We start from the raw sequence: 17,424 nt of genomic DNA on the forward strand, positions 1-17,424 counted from the left end.
TCGTCGGTGAAGGCTGCCCGGACGCCTTTACCGAATTGGATCAAGCACATTCTCCCAGTGCTTTCTCCAATGTGGAGGTATTCGTCGAACACATCCGCCGTTTGTCCAGTCGCAAGCTGACGGATTGCTGCAGTACATTTCTGTAGCGTCGTGTGGTTGGGACGGCCGACGGTGTCAAACCTTTCATGGAAGAACTCTTCCCTGGCCGTCAATGTATTTGCGATGTGGAGAAATAGCGGTCGCCGCATGCGGAAACGGCGACGGAAGTAGGTATCTCCCCATACCGGGTTATCGCAGAAGTAGTCGGGTACTAACCTTGCGGCGGCTTCCTCCGCCTCCCGGCTCGATCTTCTTCAAGTGATTCTTCCATTATTCGACGCATTTGCTTAAATGAATCCATTAGATCGATTAACTTTGAGAGGAGAATAAAAGAGATGATTTGAGATGAAAATATGAGTAATACTACCGTTTTCGAATTTTATTTTTTATTAAATTCAATTTTTTTTACAAAAATGATTTATTGCGTCAGCGTGACGAAACCCACTCGCAGGCCGGCGAGTGTGCGTCACGCATTGCCCCGGAGCGCGCCATGTCGCGCAAGCGCGTGGCGAGACAGCTCGCGCACTGTCTTGGCGAGACTGGGTCTCGGTGGGATGGTGACGGGACGAACGCTGCAACGCGTCCCGCGCCCATCTCGTCACGGAGGGACGGGACTTGAGCCACCCGCATAACGCATTGCGGGTGGCCACAGAGTTTTACCTACTTCTCCACGCATAACAATTTAAAATCAAAATTCTAGTAATTATTTTGATTATTCCCTAAGAGTTTTACCTACTTCTCCACGCATAACAATTTAAAATCAAAATTCTAGTAATTATTTTGATTATTCTTTTTGATTAATTATCTGAGGCAATAATCCGACGGTTGGAAAAGGAGGTCGAAAAAAGAGGAAGAAAAAGAAAACGAGATTTGAGGCACACAATATATGTGGGCCGAGTAGCCGACATGTGCGGTCTATCACATCTATTCACACATTGGAATTTCCGAAAATTTTAATTATTTAAAATACCAAAGTTTTATATGGGAAATTATGTAGAGCGAAGGGTAGTTTTGTAATACAAGTTTCAAGCTGTCATCAACCATATCGCAAATCTAGGAATTATTTTTTTTTATTTCTGATTAGTATTATATCAAGCGATAGTTGTGAGTAATTAGGGGGGGCGGGGATGCAATTTTTTTTATTTATATTTATACATTGTTTGAGGTCGATAAGCATTATCTATCAATTTTTTAAGTTAAATTAAATTTTATGTAAGTGACAAAATATTGCAGTGAAATTCGCATAGTGGCCTTTATAAAGCCAATATTTCTTGGCATTTTGCTCTGTGAGAGGAAGATGGCGTTGGCTTCTGTATGCTGCACATAAAGTTAAGATTGAGAAGTAAAAAATAGAGAGGGGAGACAGAGAGAAGGGTGGAGGTGGAGTTTAGTAACACAAGGAGTATATTTTTTTTTGACATAGAGATGGAGACAGATTAGTTGTAGTATCCAATTTCACTTTTTTCAACTCCTGTTTTTCAAGTTCTCATAGCAGGTTGGATCTGTTCTTCCTGCATCATGTTTGATTCTGTTTAGTTCTAGTGTTTCTGTACGGAGTCTTGTAAAGATTAGATTTTTTTTTTGTGTTCCTTTTCTATTTGCATGAGTTCTTCTTATTGATGCAATTTTTTCTATTTATTGTTAATGGGTTTCTGTGTTTTATGCGGATGCGCTTCTTTGAATAACTTTTAGTCAAACAAGAACCCCAAAAATTGATTTTTTTGTTTTTGTGACCACAGATTTCTATTTCTGTTGTGTATTAGTATTTCCAAATGCACTTCTCTCTCTGTGTGTGCGACTGTGTGTAAGAAGATAGAATTTGATGGAGAATCGGAGGCATGGAGACTCCTTCTCCTGGTTACTTTTGGGTGCATGTGATTTGTTGTTAGAGAATCAGTACTTGAATTTTGGATAAGATTATGTATATTTGTCTTGTCTGGAATGTATTATTGCTTTACACCTTTTCCATGGCATTTTCTATCCATTCAATTTTATCAACACTCAATATTAAGGCTTTAAACTCTCCTACATTATTTGTTGTTCAAATTGTAGTCGTTGGTTGATTTTCTCACTTAGAATCTGCTACTCATATGTGTTGTGTAGACTAAATGGATTCTTCCGAGGCTACAAAGGTTGTAATCAAGAGGATTTCGAGCCTCGAACCTGAGCATGTTGCGAAGAAGATAATAGGATACATGTATTTTCAAGAGCTTTCTGACCAGGAGATGATTAGATTAGCCTTAGGCCCTGATACCTTAATCCATAACTTGATACAGAAAGCTAAAACCGCGCGTTTATTAGCTTCGTCACAAGTTACTTCACCTCCAATTTCCCCTACTATCATCAATCCAGATCCTTCATTTCAGTTTGCTCCCTTCCAATCAGTTTCGCCTCGTCCCTTTCCATCCCCGCCTGCATTTCGGAGGATGGAGCCTTACTGGGATCCTCAACTCCCCGTTGAGCAACCAGCAATGCAGAATGCCCCTTTCTACCCTGACTATACAGGATTGGAGGATCCATTAGATGTCGTTGTAAAGCCGAATGATTACTATTTCCACGAAGCTACACTCAACAGTTTGAGTGGTAGGGGCGGTAGCAGCTCTTCTAACTTGATGGATTTTCCTGTCAAGACTTGTCATTATTTCATCAAAGGCATTTGCAAGCATGGCAGTAACTGTAGGTATTACCATGGGGAGTTGTTTCCGGAGAGTCATCACCATGCTTCTTTTGGTCTTAGTTCATACGATTTAGCTGGAGACGAGGGGTTCTTACCTGGGTCGCTTGAGAAGCTTGAGTTAGAAATTACTGAGCTCTTGAAATCGAGAAGGGGGCATCCGGTTTCCATTGCTTCTCTGCCAATGCTGTACTACGACAAATATGGGAAAACTTTGCAAGCTGAAGGGTACTTGACTGAGAGCCAGAGACATGGTAAAGCCGGTTACAGCTTGACAAAACTTCTAGCTCGGCTGAGAAACAGTATTCGTCTCATAGACAGGTGAGGCTGTGGTCGAATTTTCTTGTGTGTTTTGGAAAATGTGGTCTTCTGATTCTTTTGTTCTAGGCCTCATGGGCAGCACGCTGTGATCCTGGCTGAGGATGCTGTGAAGTATTTGGATATTCGTGCTGAAAGAAATGATCCCGGTCCAATTGTTAGTGGCTCGCGCCAAATTTATTTGACCTTTCCAGCTGAGAGCACCTTCACTGAAGAAGACGTTTCTGATTACTTCAGGTAACTATATCTCTATTGCTAATGTGATTGTGTTCCTCTATGTTTGAATTTCTCTAATTCTTCGTTGGCTCTCTGTGTAGTAACTATGGACAAGTGCAGGATGTGAGGATCCCGTGCCAGCAAAAACGAATGTTTGGTTTTGTAACTTTTGCCACCACAGACACTGTGAGGCTGATTTTGTCCAAGGGAAACCCCCATTACGTGCGTGGTGCTCGTGTTCTTGTTAAACCGTATAGAGAAAAGGCAAAGCTTGTCGAGAGGTGCACTTTCTTCCTGAGTTGCTCATGGAAATTCTGTTTTCTTGCCTTATGTCCTTCCGCGTTTTGTACACATACAATTTGATGCAACTTCCATGATTCAAAGTATTTGCTGATAATTATAGTCCTTGCTTAAGTTATGGCTTTGTTGCACATGCAATATGTGTATGATATTATAGTCCTTCCATGTTTGGTTTGACTGTCGGCCCTATCTCGTTACATAATATGGATTCCATTTCCTGTGCAGGAAATACTTGGAAAATTTTGATCATCCAGTTTTCTTCCAGCCACACCCTGCAGATATAGACTCAGATTTTCTAACAGGTAATTTAACACCATTTCGTTCGTTAACTGAGCACTGTCGTTTCATAAACTTAACTCGTAACATCCATCACCTTCTCATTCTGCACCGATTGTCTTTACTTCCCCCTTTGGCAGGTTCATCAAGGTTATTCCCACGGGAGCTAATGGAAGAACAGGAACGCGTAATTGAACTTGAGGCGACGCACCTTTCGCAGCTCCAGTTAGCTAGCAGACAGTTCAACGATCTGTTGGACGTTTTGCCACTTGGCAGTGATCAGGAGAGGTTGGTTATCCAGATAGAGTCTTCATATACCATTTTTTAAGGTTGTAGTTTGGTTGTTGAGGATGCATGCTTATGTAGTGGTGATTATTGTTGGTGTGCAGCAGCAGTCAAGGTGTCGGTCTGCCGGATAGCCCGTTCGCCTCGGCGGTGGGCAGCAGCATTTCAGCAGTTATATAGTTGCAGGCAAGATATACAAGATTATAGAGAGCTTACTAAGAAAGAGGTGCTGGTTTTAGAAGGCAACACCACAAAATACACTTCACTTTTCATTTCTCAAAAAGACATTTTTCATCTCTCTTTGCTGAAGAAGAATCATAGGGGAACTAGTTTTTTTCTGACGAAGAAATGTAATATACCAAGGTAGGATGTGGGGAGATGAAACAACTTACCCACCTGTATATATAAAGTAGTAATCTTATTAAATTCAACGATGGTATATGCAACACAATATTCGCCAAATTTTCCACAATATTTATTAAGTTTATGAAATAATTATGAAAGTGGTTGGTGGAAATTCGAGTTCGAGGTAATTATTTGATGACGCTTAGTAATCTTTTGTACTTTTACACCAACTTTTTAAAATCGCATTGAAGCGTAAATCGCGTTATTTTTAGAGTCAATTTGGCAAAGTTTATTAAATTTGCTTACATTTATCAAAACACAAAAGAAGGTTGATTAATAATGATTAGACAAATCTTATTCATTACCAAAATCTTGTGGTCCGTTTTATAAAATAAAGCATACCGCATAATTACACCAACCTTTTAATCATGGACAATTCAAAAAGTAAAAAACCCAAAAACTTTTATTTGAATAACGACAGCGGTTGGAAGTTTACAAGAGCCACACTTATATAAAACCTCGTATTTGAGTGTAAATGACGTTTTTTTGAAATATAATTTGATAAAATCATGAAATTGATAAATTCCTAAAGCAATTCATACAAGCACTAAAAGATTGGGCAAATTTGATAGATGCAACCACCATTATATTTATAGTGGACAAATAATAGAACTCTAGAACATAAGAGAGAATATAACCACCACTATATATTCAACACCAAAATTGTTTTCTTTTACAAAACCTTAATTTTCTTTTCTTTTAAAACAAGAAGCTTACTTTTCTATAATGAGAAGAAAGCAAGGTAGTGTATCCGCGAGCACTCCATGTTTTACCCGTGAGGAAATTACTAGAATTATGTACCTGCTAAAGTAACAAAAATTAGACTCAAGTTAGAGAACATGGTCTGCCAAAAGAAATATACTCCAGTAAACATGGGAAAAGCTCTTGACAAAATCTTGCTAATGCTCTGAAAATTCCTTCATACATGTTGACAACTCTTGGTCAATACTTCCCAAGTTTCAATGAGATATATCATGAACTATTTATACATTATTTGTCCAGTGGTGTGTATCACAATGTTATTCAATCATAAGAGTAAATAACAAAAACTCTAAATGAAAATTGCTATAAGATTATATATGCAAAAATTATAGAATTTCCAAGAAGATGCTAATATGCAACTGTCATTCAGTCATCCACATAAAAAATAAATACTCCTACATTAATAAGAGACTAAGATGCCCAACTAACCACATAACTGGAAGTGGCAAGAACAAAGTTGCCAGCAGTGATAGTATCTCAGAAAGTACATATCTAATTTCAATGACTCTAACAGTAACAGAGAGCAAAGGTTTAGTATCACCTCTAAACATTACCTTGAATTATGGAGACTGGATATTGTGCAAGCGGTAGGATAGTTAGAATCACGAGCAGTTAGTAAAAGCCATTACAGACTTCGCAACAATTGTTTCGCCAGCTCCAGAAGGGAAGTGGCCCAAATCCTAGAACATTTTTTATATACCAGAATGAACTTTTTTCCAACCTGCCACATATTTGATCATTAAATTCAGTTTATTAACATGTTTCATTTCCAAATTCAGAACCCTAAATGAAATATATTAATATGAGAGAATCCAACAAGCAATCTTACCATGGTTAGGTCATTTCTTTGGAGTCTTAAAGCGCCAGCAGTGAGCAATCTGATACGTATTCTGTCATACATTTTCTTCATTCACATGTAGTACACAAAGGGGTGATTTGTGCCTATTACTGACTTTCATATTTCTTTGCTAAATCTTTCAGCAGTAACCTCTGCCGAAAATCCAAATATTTATCTACACTAGTTCCTGCCCACTGCCGGCAAAAGGATTCATCAGTTGGGACAAATGAGCTCAAAGGGAATGGCCCTTTCGGAGCTTTCTTCAACGAAACCAGGAAGCAGTGACGGGGTCTGATCCGTTGGTCCAAAGACAAGCTAAGGTAGGTCGGATATTTGGTCAGAGAATGGACTTCATTCTGAAGTTCGTTGACCAAATACTTGTATTTAGGCTTCAGATTTGCCTCGAGTGAAAGTGAGAATACCTGAAGGTTATTATAAACTTAGAATCATTTCTAAATTAATTAAGCAACTGTTTCAGGCATAAAAGATATACTACTAAATCACAATTATTCTAAAGCAAACACAATTATCAAAAGCATAAACCAAATCAAGTACACTAGAGAAGCAAGGTAACCTGTGTAAGGCTGGTTAATACTTTCAGTATCTCTGAATTTTGCATCCCAATACTTCGTAAGAAATTGATTCTGGGGAGCAAGCCATCTTCAATGCTGTAGTGGAGGAGTTGAGGATGCTTGGTGACCATCTTCACGATACTCTGTCTAGGAGCATCCAACTCTTTCATAAGAAAATTAAGCCGTGTTTTCCATGTACTATCTATCCGTTGAACCAGGATTTGAGGACTTAACTGCACAACCTTACTGATGTCTTTCTCCTGGATTCCAATCTCATCTTTCAAATACTTGACTGTGGGTTTTAAGGAATTTTCGACACTGTAAGAGAACAATGAGGGAGTGGCAGCGATTATTTGCCCTATTCGAGACGATGGAATGCCCAAGCTACATAAAAAGGAAACATGAGCCTTTAGATTGTTTTCCACAGTGTACTGCAATATTTGAGGCTGTCTCAAAATTATCTTTTGAATATCTCTATGCTTAACACCGATACTCAACAAGTATTCCAATCTTTCCTCAGCTGATTCAACATTTATCTGTAGAGAAGGCATGTGCCTCTCATACATCTGGAGGAAGTGGCGTTCCTTGAGTCCGAAACTGCTCAAGTAATTGAGAAGGGGAAAATATCTTTCGTCTAAGTCTAGCTCCTCCGACAAATGACCAAATCTGTTCTTAGCAGAACTTTCTGCTTCCTGCAACAATCAGAGTATACACTTTAGCGAGGCATAAGTTTGATATTGATATGAGATAGCTAGCTAGGGAGGCATAATACCTTGACTTTGGAATTCAACGTTGAAGAAACACCATCTCCATCTATTTTTTCCATAGTATATTTGACATTCCTCGCAACAGACTTTCTTGGCCGTTTTGCAAGATTGCGTGCGGGACTGGACAATTCCAAATCCCAATTTTTTCCTATGTGCCTGGTTCTGCCTGTTTATGAAATATTTCCATGAAATGATCTATTGCTATCACAATTAGAGTGTTTTGCTTAGTTTTGAACTACCTTGTCCCTTGAGAGTTTCATTTTTCAACTTTAACCTCTGTCTATCAGTCTCAGAAATTTCAATATCTCTAAATTCATCCTGGCAAAAAAAACCCAAAACATTTCAACCATGAATGAAAAACACCTTGCACCAAAAAGAATAGTTTATCTGAATTAAATGTGACAATTGAACTAAACAAGTTTATTCAAGGTACATAACTGATTATTACTTGAATTTAATAATCCAATTGTACAATTTACCAAAAACACATACACAGTGAAATGGAAGAATCATAGAAATGAGAAAAAAAAAATACATACATCGGATGACCAATTGTCATCCTCCTCATCGTGGAGTTCATCGGAATTAGCGGCGCGGGCATCGTCATCGGTGTCGTAGGGCGAGAGGGGGTGGCCGTGCCTGGAGCGGCGGTTGGACTTTAAAATCTTAGGATTGGAATGAGAGGAGGCGACTCGGGTAGTGCAGGTGAGTCTTGGAGCGGGGGATTGGAGGAGGGAGGCGGCGAGGTAGAGGAGAGAAGAGGAGTGGGAGCGGTGGTTGAGCGTGGCAGTGGAGAGGGATGAAATAGCCATCGTTGGCTGAATATAAGTGTTGTTGGAGAATATGCTGCTGAGTATGCTCTAAAACCCTAGAGAGATTTTAGGTGAAAAGGTTAGGACCGTACAATCCAAACCTTATCTTCATCTTTGTGGTAATCCAATTTCCATTGTTTCTCTGGTTTTGCTTCTTCTTACGTGCTTCTATTTTCCTCGATCCAAATTTTATAAATATCTCATAGTTTCACTATCAACTTGTGTCTTGTTATGATGTACATGAGATTTCTGTTAACACACAGATAAAAATAATTTTTTCAGACATAAAAATCTTAAATCTTATATGAACAAGTATAAAATTATTGAATTTTGGGTCAAATCTTATTGGATTTGTACTTATCAGGTTAACCTTTAATTCTTATTTTTAAAAATTATACTCCACTTTGGTGTTTATTCTTTAGGTTATTGTGAAATAGGTTTAAATCGAGTAAATCAGGTTTTGTTTAAATACTTTTATCGTCTCATAAAAATATAGTATGTATTTTCTAATTTCATTCGTCTCATAAAAATATGAGCATTTCTATTTGTGAGTCCTCAACCATTACCAATTTACATCAATTTATTTAAAACTTACATCATTATGACTAACTATTACAACTCATTTAACACTAATAATAATGTGGATCTCATTATTCACCAATATTACCTTAACTATCTTCTCCTTATCTCTCTTACTTTAATAATTGTGCATTAATTCTCATGTCATTTCAATTGCCCATGTATTATCTATGGAACCGATGGAGTATCAATTTTTATCATGTAAATAAGGTTTAATTATGTAATACCAACTTTGGTAATGTAATACCAAGTTCGAGTCGCGTCGTTTGCTAGGTATGTTCAGGTTTGTATGCGCCTCTCATTTGTGATAGCTAATTCTTTCCCCTTTACGAAAATACATCTCCATAAAAAACTAGGTGGCGGCGGCTGCTGTTTCCTCCAGCAACGGTTATTGACATTGAAGAATTCAGAATCGTCTAAAATGAAGAAAATTTTCGAATTGAGTAGGTGAAAGCGAGAAATCATCTCACAAATCCAAAAGTAACAAAATAAAAAGTTTTCAATTTGGGAAGTTATATCCACATTGGACCAGAAGAACAAATTCGATAAATTTTCTTAATAAGTCGAGACTGAGTTAGACTTTATTTATCGGGTTGGATTGTTAACGAATTGACATGTATAGTGACTAATAAATTATTGAATTATTGGTAAAAAAGAGTAGTCAAATAAATTATTGAATTAAAACTGAGGGCGAGAACTGAATAAAAATTGCATAGAAATAATTCGTATTTGGGCCGAATTGAAGGCAGAGATCGGCCCATAGGCTAAGGGGGTTAGTAGTAGTGAACCCTTGGTTCGCATCTGAAACATTGAAGCTTCGAAGTGTGGCATCAGATTTTGATCGATAGTTGAAGAAGCTCACCGCCAAATCGCAGCTATGAACACTGAAATTACTTCGGCGGCGAAGCCGGAGTACCCAGTGATTGATCGCAATCCTCCATTCACTAAGACCGTCTCCAATTTCAACACCCTCGACTACCTCCGCCTCTCCACCATCACCGGCGTCTCCGTCGTCGTCGGCTACCTCTCCGGTAACCCTCCCTATTTATCCTCCACAACTATTGGTTATTTCCGAATCAAGTGCTTAACTGTTTGACGAATCTAATTTTTGATTGAATTTATCGATTAGGGATTAAGCCTGGGATTCGGGGGCCGTCGATGGTGACGGGAGGTCTGATTGGAGTGATGGGAGGGTTTATGTATGCCTACCAAAATTCATGCGGCAGGCTCATGGGGTTTTTCCCCAATGAGGGCGAGGTTGCCAAGTACAAGAAGAAATGATCGAATTTTTCTAGGGTTTCTGCCTATGAAAGATAATTCCTCTTTCTCATTATATTTCGAGGTTTTGTAAGAATGCCGACGCAACTTGTATGTTGTTCTTAATAATTAAGAGGTGGTTACTGAAACTTGGAATTGCTTGTATTCGGATTACTGCTTGGTGAATTTAACTGACATTTCCAATGCTGAATATCATCTGTTTTCTTCTTATGTTTCAAAAGTGCTGTCATTTATAATATCATCATGACAGTACCTCATATCAGTCATTTATATAAAAGTTCATGATTTGTGCTGTTCCAACTTTTGCTAATTGAGGATTAACCTTAAATGGTATATTGAGAAATTGTCTGGATGAATGTGTGTCTTGTTATTTATTGCTGTGTGCATTTGCTTTATACTTCAACTTGAAAGGTCTAACATTGTTATGGTTGTTTCTCTTGAAGATTTGGCTTAAGACATCGAAAAGAAACTAATACTATTAGAAATTGTAGTTATATGTGAAGACTATTTCTGTTTCAGAGTAGCTGTATAAAATGCAAGATGGTAAATGCTTTTTTGTAATTTGTAGGATATTAGTCCCAATATACCTTGGCTGAGAGAGATTGTATAACTATCATAGGAATGAAGTTGTTTCTCCAGATAACTTAGTTGGGATTAGATGACTGATGTTGAGATAGTGATGGTATAGTCCTTGTGTGTGTGTGTTGATATCACTTGCTATGTGCATTTCTGAACAGTGATGGACTAGTTTCGCAGGGTCCTTGCTTCAAAACTTTCTGATTTTCAAGTGATAGAAGGCTCAACTCGGTTTGTATCCATATCATATTGGTTATTGATCAACCACTATACTATCAACTCCATGATTCTAGTAGAACAATAGTTGAACAAGGGATTGCTTCTAACTTGAGAAAGATTGCATTTAGCAACATGACTTCACAATAACCTTGTGTGCATATCTACTACGAGGAATGTTCAAATACTCCTTGGATGGATCTCTAAAGTTTATGTAAAAACATAGTTTGTCTTGTCCTTGAGTATTCTGCTTAGAATTTGACCAAGATAAAAATATTGAGCGTCTCTGAGTCAGTGAATACAGAGTCTGAAACTGGGAGGCTGTCATCTTATCAAATGTATGTTTCCATTCTTCTGTCTGAAAAATGAAAGCATAAGAGCTAGAGTTCTTCAGTGGAAGTATGAAAACATGGAGTGAAATTGAGTTTAGAAACTACATGCCCACTAGTACCATTTACCTAATTGTCTCAGAATTCTAGTAGAGAGATGAGTCGGGTTAGTAGGCTCAACTTTTACGGAGTTATTTGACTAAGGTTAAGCTCCGAAGAGGGATGTCTTGTTCAAGGAGAAGGGAGAGAATTGGTTTGACGACAATGACGTTGTGTATCCTAACTAAGCTGGTTTGTATGCATTCACATTTTGTATCAGAGCTTAACTTGAGATAAGACTGACACAAGTTTCCTACAGCAACAGTATATCCTCTCCCTTTCCTTGTTCTTCTACCACTACATATGTTGATCAGTTGATGTAATTAAACTTTGTTTTCATACATTTAATGCTCAATTAACTTGAGGTAAAAGTCGTTCATGCATTTGTTTTCAAACATTGAATGCTCGATTAGTGACATTGAAACATGTGGGATAGAAACAAATATTATACCATCAATTTAGATAACAACTCTTACGCCACATAAAATGGATTTTATTTACTCCCAGTTAAAATCATTCTTAATAGTCATCATTTGATAATGCCCAATGGGTTCGGTTTGCAAGATTATATTCAATGATTAAATTTGTTCATATTTGGCTTATGAGATTGAATCTCATGGCTTAATCCTAGATGAATAGTCATATGATAATTAGTCATAGCCAACACTTCCTACTAAATAATCTCACAATTTAATTCTGTATTATATCTAGCTAGCTACTATTTTATCTATGAAATCGAACGCCACCTAAAAGTAGTAGTAGTATTTCTATCTTCTACTTATTTTCCTTTATCTAGGAAACCGAACACCATTGAACACAACATTGTTTAGAGCAAACATCAAACACGTGCTTTTGTGTACGGATTGAATAATTGAGAAAATTTTAAACTTTGTGATTTCATATTTCATTTTAAAATTGAACAAAACAATATGACTAATATGATTATTTATCCCTTTCTATTATCATTAAAACTTCCCAGAGAAATAAACTTTTCATTTTACTGTACACAAACTACTTCGTGTTTATAGCGTTGGAGGTGGGCAGAGCATAAACATGCTTTAAACTTGCAACAACAAAATTCACAGAAGATGGGAGAACAAAAAAAAACTTGGAACTTGTAAAATCCAGGAACCAATACCATGAGGATAAATTCACTCAGATTTACTAATAAAAAATAGAAATTATTTCTGGTAATATACATTCACAATATTCAGCAACAATTTTAAGGCCCCATAAGTATTCTTCCAAGGTTTGGCTGACATTGGTTAGAGGCATTTATCGGTGGCGTCTGAAAGTTATGAGCTTCTCTATTTCCGTATAGATTCAGCCCACCATTTACAATTTCATAGATTGGATTATTTTGGCGTCGTCCACCTTCACCATCCAACCCTTCCTCCCTTTTGTGCTCACCTGGTCGCCCGATTCCAACACCGAGGTCAAGGCTAATTGAACTGCCACTGTCATGCGCCCTCATCTTGGATGTTCCTGCGTATGGCGCAGTCCCGGCAAGTTCATGACTGCTGTTTCGTGCAATCGGGACATCATGGTTGTGCTTCCCCTCATACGTTGTTATAACAGCTTTCGGGTCATGAGATGCCCTCTCCACATGCTTCCTCACTGGGCATCCTGCATTCGTGCACTTGTAGTAGCTCCTGGATCACAAACCAACACACATGACGAGTGCAAAACAGGTCAACAACCGTCAACCTAAATCAGGTTCATACAATAAGAAAGACAGTCACCAGATACAAAATCAGTCTTTCCGGTTTCAAGCCAAAAGAGGAAATGCAGTTCCATATCAACTCAGTTTCTTGTTTGGGAGATTAATGAATTTTGTGGGATTTTTTTTCTTCTGGGAATAAGATTTGTTCATTGATAGAAAGAGATAATTAGTTAATGACAGTATACACAAGCAAACATGGGGAGAAAAGATCCTTATCTTTCCTTGTACCACTTTTTGTATTCATGTCATTCATTTATAGATGAATATTTCCTTGTAACATGTTTTATATTTCAATCAGAAAGTATCAATGTTTTAAACCAATCTATAAGAGGCATCAATGTTTTAATTACCTAGGATTGGGGTTTCCTCGGACAACTTTCTGGCCATACTTGCGCCAGCGATACCCATCATCCAGTATATCAACCTCACTCACAGTTTGAACCACAACTCGTGGTTCACGAATGGGTTTAACAACTGGTGTAACATCAATACCATCCTCCATTTTTCTGCTCAGATTGGTCAACAACATAACTCATAAGAAAATAGTAAACAGTTAAACATACATTGGAAATTTTACAAAACTACATACCTCCGTTTCAAGTAAGGATCATCATCTTCAGCATCATCATTTTGGCCCTGAAACTGTGAGCCAGAACCATCTAATCCCTCCTCATTTGTTTGCAGAGGTGACAACATGGGAGAACCATTTTGCTCCATAGTATTGGTGTTCATCTTGTCTTCAACAACAGTAAATAAAAATTGCATAAATGCTAGCTAGCCATATATACTTCTTCCAAATGTGATCTTATGGAATAACTAACTTTAGCTGAGCAGTCAAATTTGAAAAATGCAGCTCGAATATTTGAGGAAAGTTCAATTTGGCTTACTAATTACGCAAGACTAAAGACCCTACATTCAACATGGTGGAAAGTTGTGAAGGCACACACAAGCATAACATGTAGGGGAGAAAAAAAATCTAGACGGCACTACCACTTCAGGGTAAAAATTTAATCTTACTTACAGTTTGAAATCCAAGAAATCAACTACATAAATCTCAACTAAGAAAATATCTAACATTTCCGAACGTATGTTACAGCATAATTCCCAGACATTGACATCCTTGGTGACTGATGAAATACAATTAAACAAAATGTCAACATAATTAGATTAGAGAATTTAATTGCTTGACACACGTGCACAGAAGAAAACAGTTGAATGATAATTAACAGAGTTAGGCCAGTTACCCTCCTTGTCCAATTTATCCTCTTGAATGGACGTAAGACCCCCAGAATTGTGCCGACGTGCACTCTGAGGTTTCAGATGATCATGTGAACCCTTGTACACAATTTCTGTAATATGTCCACTTGGAGACCGTTCAAATATTTTTTTCACCTCACAGTTAGGGTAGGTACACTTGTAGTAACTTCGTGGAAACTCGCTTCCTTTAACCAGTTTCTGCCCATATTTTCTCCAGTTATACCCATCTTCTGATGTTCTTTCAGCTGAGACTGACGAGCTGCTATCTTTATGCTCAGAAACTGAAGCTTGTGTACCTGTATTGGACTGACCTCCTTGCTTTGATTCATCAATACTATCATACACAGATGAATCCTGTCGAGCTACTCCAAGACATTGTGGTGCTGAAGAAGAGGGTATGGCAGACTGAGAATATCGCTGATCTTGATGATTGACTAGTCCGTTTCGATTAATTCCTGCAGGAATCTTTTCCCCAAAAAAGGTATTCAATGAGATATATCTGCTTAAATATTCGCATGAAACAATAATTCAACACTTGCACCCATTAAAGTTGGATATGAAGACTGGATAATAAGGAGGTCAGTCAGAACTCACCAAAAAAATAGATCCTCAATGTATAACCTTTTTTGACCATGTCAATCATATCAGCCAAACAATCATTCATATGTTTGTGCACAAGTTACATGAAAATACTAATCTCTAATCCATCAAATATGGAAAAACTAAACACAAGGTACTGAAATCTATCAAAAGTTCTAGCAGCTTGTTGTTTGATGACAAGTTGCTACATAAGTAAGATACCAAGATAATGACAATTATTGTTTAACTACACTGGACAAGCAAGCCGATTCTACTATTTTGCAGAAATTATTTTGACAGAACAATATCAAGGCAAATCTTACGAAACATAATTTACAAATCATTCTGCGACCCATTCAATTGTTTGAGCCCACACAACTTATAGTTTGAAAACCATACCAAAATGAGAATAATCTTAAGACCAAAAGGAAAGTTTGGGACATTACCGACATCGCTGCAGATGATAATCCTGATGTCGTACTAACTCCAGTGTGAAACCTAAACTCAAAATCACTGGAAGTTCTTTCCTCTACAGCATTACCACTGGCGAAATTTTTCTCTAATAGAATTGCAGCATTACCACCAGATGCTTGCATCAACTGAGGCTTGAAAAAGGAACCCGTGGTGGGAGAAGGCTCAGCCTGCAAAGTAACAGGTAGTTCAAGTAAATGAAGTTTTCCTATGCACAAGCTGTATCAGATCTCCACAGAACTAAAAAGAAATTTGATGTCAAGACGCCTTAAATGTTCTTTTTTTCAAAATCACAACAGCAAAATTAAACAATTAACTGCACTTCACATGAATCGATGCAATTGCACCCCATGATAATTATGTGGGGTTTGATGCCACAGAGAAGCTCAAGGATTCTAATAAAACAGCAGAAAATTTCCAAGCACCACTAAGCACAGGAAGATTCCATTTGTCAAGAAACAACACAGGGACTCAAAAACCTTCCTCTTTAAAATTCTAATCACACCTTCGATCAGTGACAAGCTTCTTTATCTACTTGTTATCTCACACCAATTGACAGTACAAAATGTGAACGGATATGACTCTAATATAAGGAATGGTTTCATATTCCCCTTCTGGGTGGCCATTCCTCTTTATTCTAATGTCTTTCCAATTCCAGGCTCCATTAGCTCAAAAGATTCATATTTCTAAGTCTCCACAAAGGGTTTAAAGTTGCTAAAGATAGTTCCATCTAGAAACCATTATAATACACCCTAATGCGAGCATCAGAATCCATGGGACCCGAAACACACACAACGGGACACATATATTACTCACTCACCAATTAATATTCTCAAATGAGCATTCAACGGGGAAAGACAATAATATTTTTCAACGACACCATGATGATGAGAAACGAACAAACGTCAAATCAATAATGAAATCCACCCACTAATTCACAATTAATTCCCCGGAAAACGTGCTTCCGCGCCAGCATAACACTTCCTGAAACTGTGTATTTTTCGGCGGAATTATTTATGACGGAGCGGTTAATAACCTAAATTAGGGAAACTGAAGTTGAATTCAATTTTATTCCACATTTAAACCAGCATTAAACTCAGTACCGGATCCGAATCTGGATATTTCCAGCTAAACCAGGTGCAATTCACTCAATGATTCAGTTAAAAAAAATTAGGGATAAAAAAATGGAAAGACCTTAATGTTAGAGAGGAGAACGGGGGACTCGAGGAAGGACGTCGGACTGAGGCCGGGAGGAATAGTGATGGAAGTAGACCTAGAGATCGGGAGCTTCGCCGGCGACATGAGGCGGTACCTAGCTCCGTTGGTGGATCCGCCGACATCGGTCACGTGAGGTGGAACATTCTCCGAGAGCTGAGAGTGGGGGTGGGAATAGTGAGGCAGTGAGTGATGGCGCTCTTCCATTGAAGAAGGAAACGAGAAATTAATTAGAGAGAGAGAGAGAGAGAGAGAGAGATGAAGGGTATTTGCGAGGAACAGAGATGGGGAAAGATGGGAGGGGTAGGATGGTAATTTGGAATTGGGATGCTGAGAAATGACCGTTCAATTTCGACGATGTTGACTTTATAGATTCGGATCAGGCTTCCTATTGGCTACTCGCTTCTTATCCAGTTCTTTTTACTTTATTTTACATTAACCCCGTTTTGTACAAAATTATTAAAGCTTTTGTTTTTTTGTCTTCTTCCTCTGCCAAAAGACGGGTAAAATCTTGCCCATAGATTCAGCCGCGTCAATCATTCAATCCCTATTTTGTTTTTATTTCATTTATATTTGTACCAAAGAATCAAAAATTAATTTGTTTTTCCTTTCTCAATTGCTTGATTTTTTTAGATTTGATGGAATTAAAAAAAGAAAATCTGGGTGCATCATCAAAAACAAAACAAAAATTGAAGAATGGAAAAGGCGAATCAGAAAATTGTTTGGTTGGGGATAAAAAAGAAGAAAGAGAGAGAGATTAGGGATTGGATATGATTAA

General features: G+C 37.8%; 4 protein-coding genes across 7 annotated transcripts; 2 read left to right on the plus strand and 2 right to left on the minus strand.

Annotated features, from left to right (window-relative positions):
- The first annotated feature begins 1,176 nt into the window (after positions 1-1,176).
- On the plus strand, positions 1,177-4,630 carry LOC121759542 (zinc finger CCCH domain-containing protein 18-like). Of its 2 annotated transcripts, none has more exons than XM_042155163.1 (7): positions 1,177-1,594; positions 2,203-3,094; positions 3,161-3,328; positions 3,409-3,588; positions 3,833-3,909; positions 4,024-4,171; positions 4,276-4,630. In XM_042155163.1, the coding sequence occupies exons 2-7, from the start codon at positions 2,208-2,210 to the stop codon at positions 4,346-4,348; spliced, it is 1,533 nt and encodes a 510-aa protein (XP_042011097.1). In that variant the 5' UTR covers positions 1,177-1,594; positions 2,203-2,207; the 3' UTR covers positions 4,349-4,630. The 2 variants fall into 2 exon arrangements, with proteins under 2 accessions (XP_042011097.1, XP_042011096.1); XM_042155162.1 differs by having other exon boundaries at positions 1,186-1,594; positions 4,273-4,630.
- Positions 4,631-5,195: 565 nt separating this feature from the next.
- LOC121759319 (transcription termination factor MTERF9, chloroplastic-like) lies at positions 5,196-8,493 on the minus strand. 2 transcript variants are annotated; one of them, XM_042154857.1, is made up of 7 exons: positions 8,052-8,493; positions 7,752-7,830; positions 7,518-7,678; positions 6,748-7,437; positions 6,165-6,595; positions 5,890-6,056; positions 5,196-5,374 (listed from the first exon to the last, which is right to left on the minus strand). In XM_042154857.1, the coding sequence occupies exons 1-5, from the start codon at positions 8,322-8,324 to the stop codon at positions 6,281-6,283; spliced, it is 1,518 nt and encodes a 505-aa protein (XP_042010791.1). In that variant the 5' UTR covers positions 8,325-8,493; the 3' UTR covers positions 5,196-5,374; positions 5,890-6,056; positions 6,165-6,280. The 2 variants fall into 2 exon arrangements, with proteins under 2 accessions (XP_042010791.1, XP_042010792.1); XM_042154858.1 differs by having other exon boundaries at positions 5,196-5,377.
- Positions 8,494-9,642: 1,149 nt separating this feature from the next.
- LOC121759320 lies at positions 9,643-10,371 on the plus strand. The gene is made up of 2 exons (XM_042154860.1): positions 9,643-9,934; positions 10,033-10,371. The coding sequence occupies exons 1-2, from the start codon at positions 9,781-9,783 to the stop codon at positions 10,182-10,184; spliced, it is 306 nt and encodes a 101-aa protein (XP_042010794.1). The 5' UTR covers positions 9,643-9,780; the 3' UTR covers positions 10,185-10,371.
- A 2,170-nt stretch (positions 10,372-12,541) lies between these two features.
- On the minus strand, positions 12,542-16,983 carry LOC121758911 (probable WRKY transcription factor 20). Of its 2 annotated transcripts, none has more exons than XM_042154350.1 (6): positions 16,626-16,983; positions 15,407-15,601; positions 14,369-14,846; positions 13,714-13,861; positions 13,475-13,630; positions 12,542-13,053 (listed from the first exon to the last, which is right to left on the minus strand). In XM_042154350.1, the coding sequence occupies exons 1-6, from the start codon at positions 16,851-16,853 to the stop codon at positions 12,624-12,626; spliced, it is 1,635 nt and encodes a 544-aa protein (XP_042010284.1). In that variant the 5' UTR covers positions 16,854-16,983; the 3' UTR covers positions 12,542-12,623. The 2 variants fall into 2 exon arrangements, with proteins under 2 accessions (XP_042010284.1, XP_042010285.1); XM_042154351.1 differs by lacking the exon at positions 16,626-16,983 and adding an exon at positions 15,937-16,531.
- Positions 16,984-17,424: the final 441 nt, after the last annotated feature.

The sequence above is a fragment of the Salvia splendens genome, chromosome 12 (assembly GCF_004379255.2).
Source record: "Salvia splendens isolate huo1 chromosome 12, SspV2, whole genome shotgun sequence".
Lineage (NCBI taxonomy): Eukaryota > Viridiplantae > Streptophyta > Magnoliopsida > Lamiales > Lamiaceae > Salvia > Salvia splendens.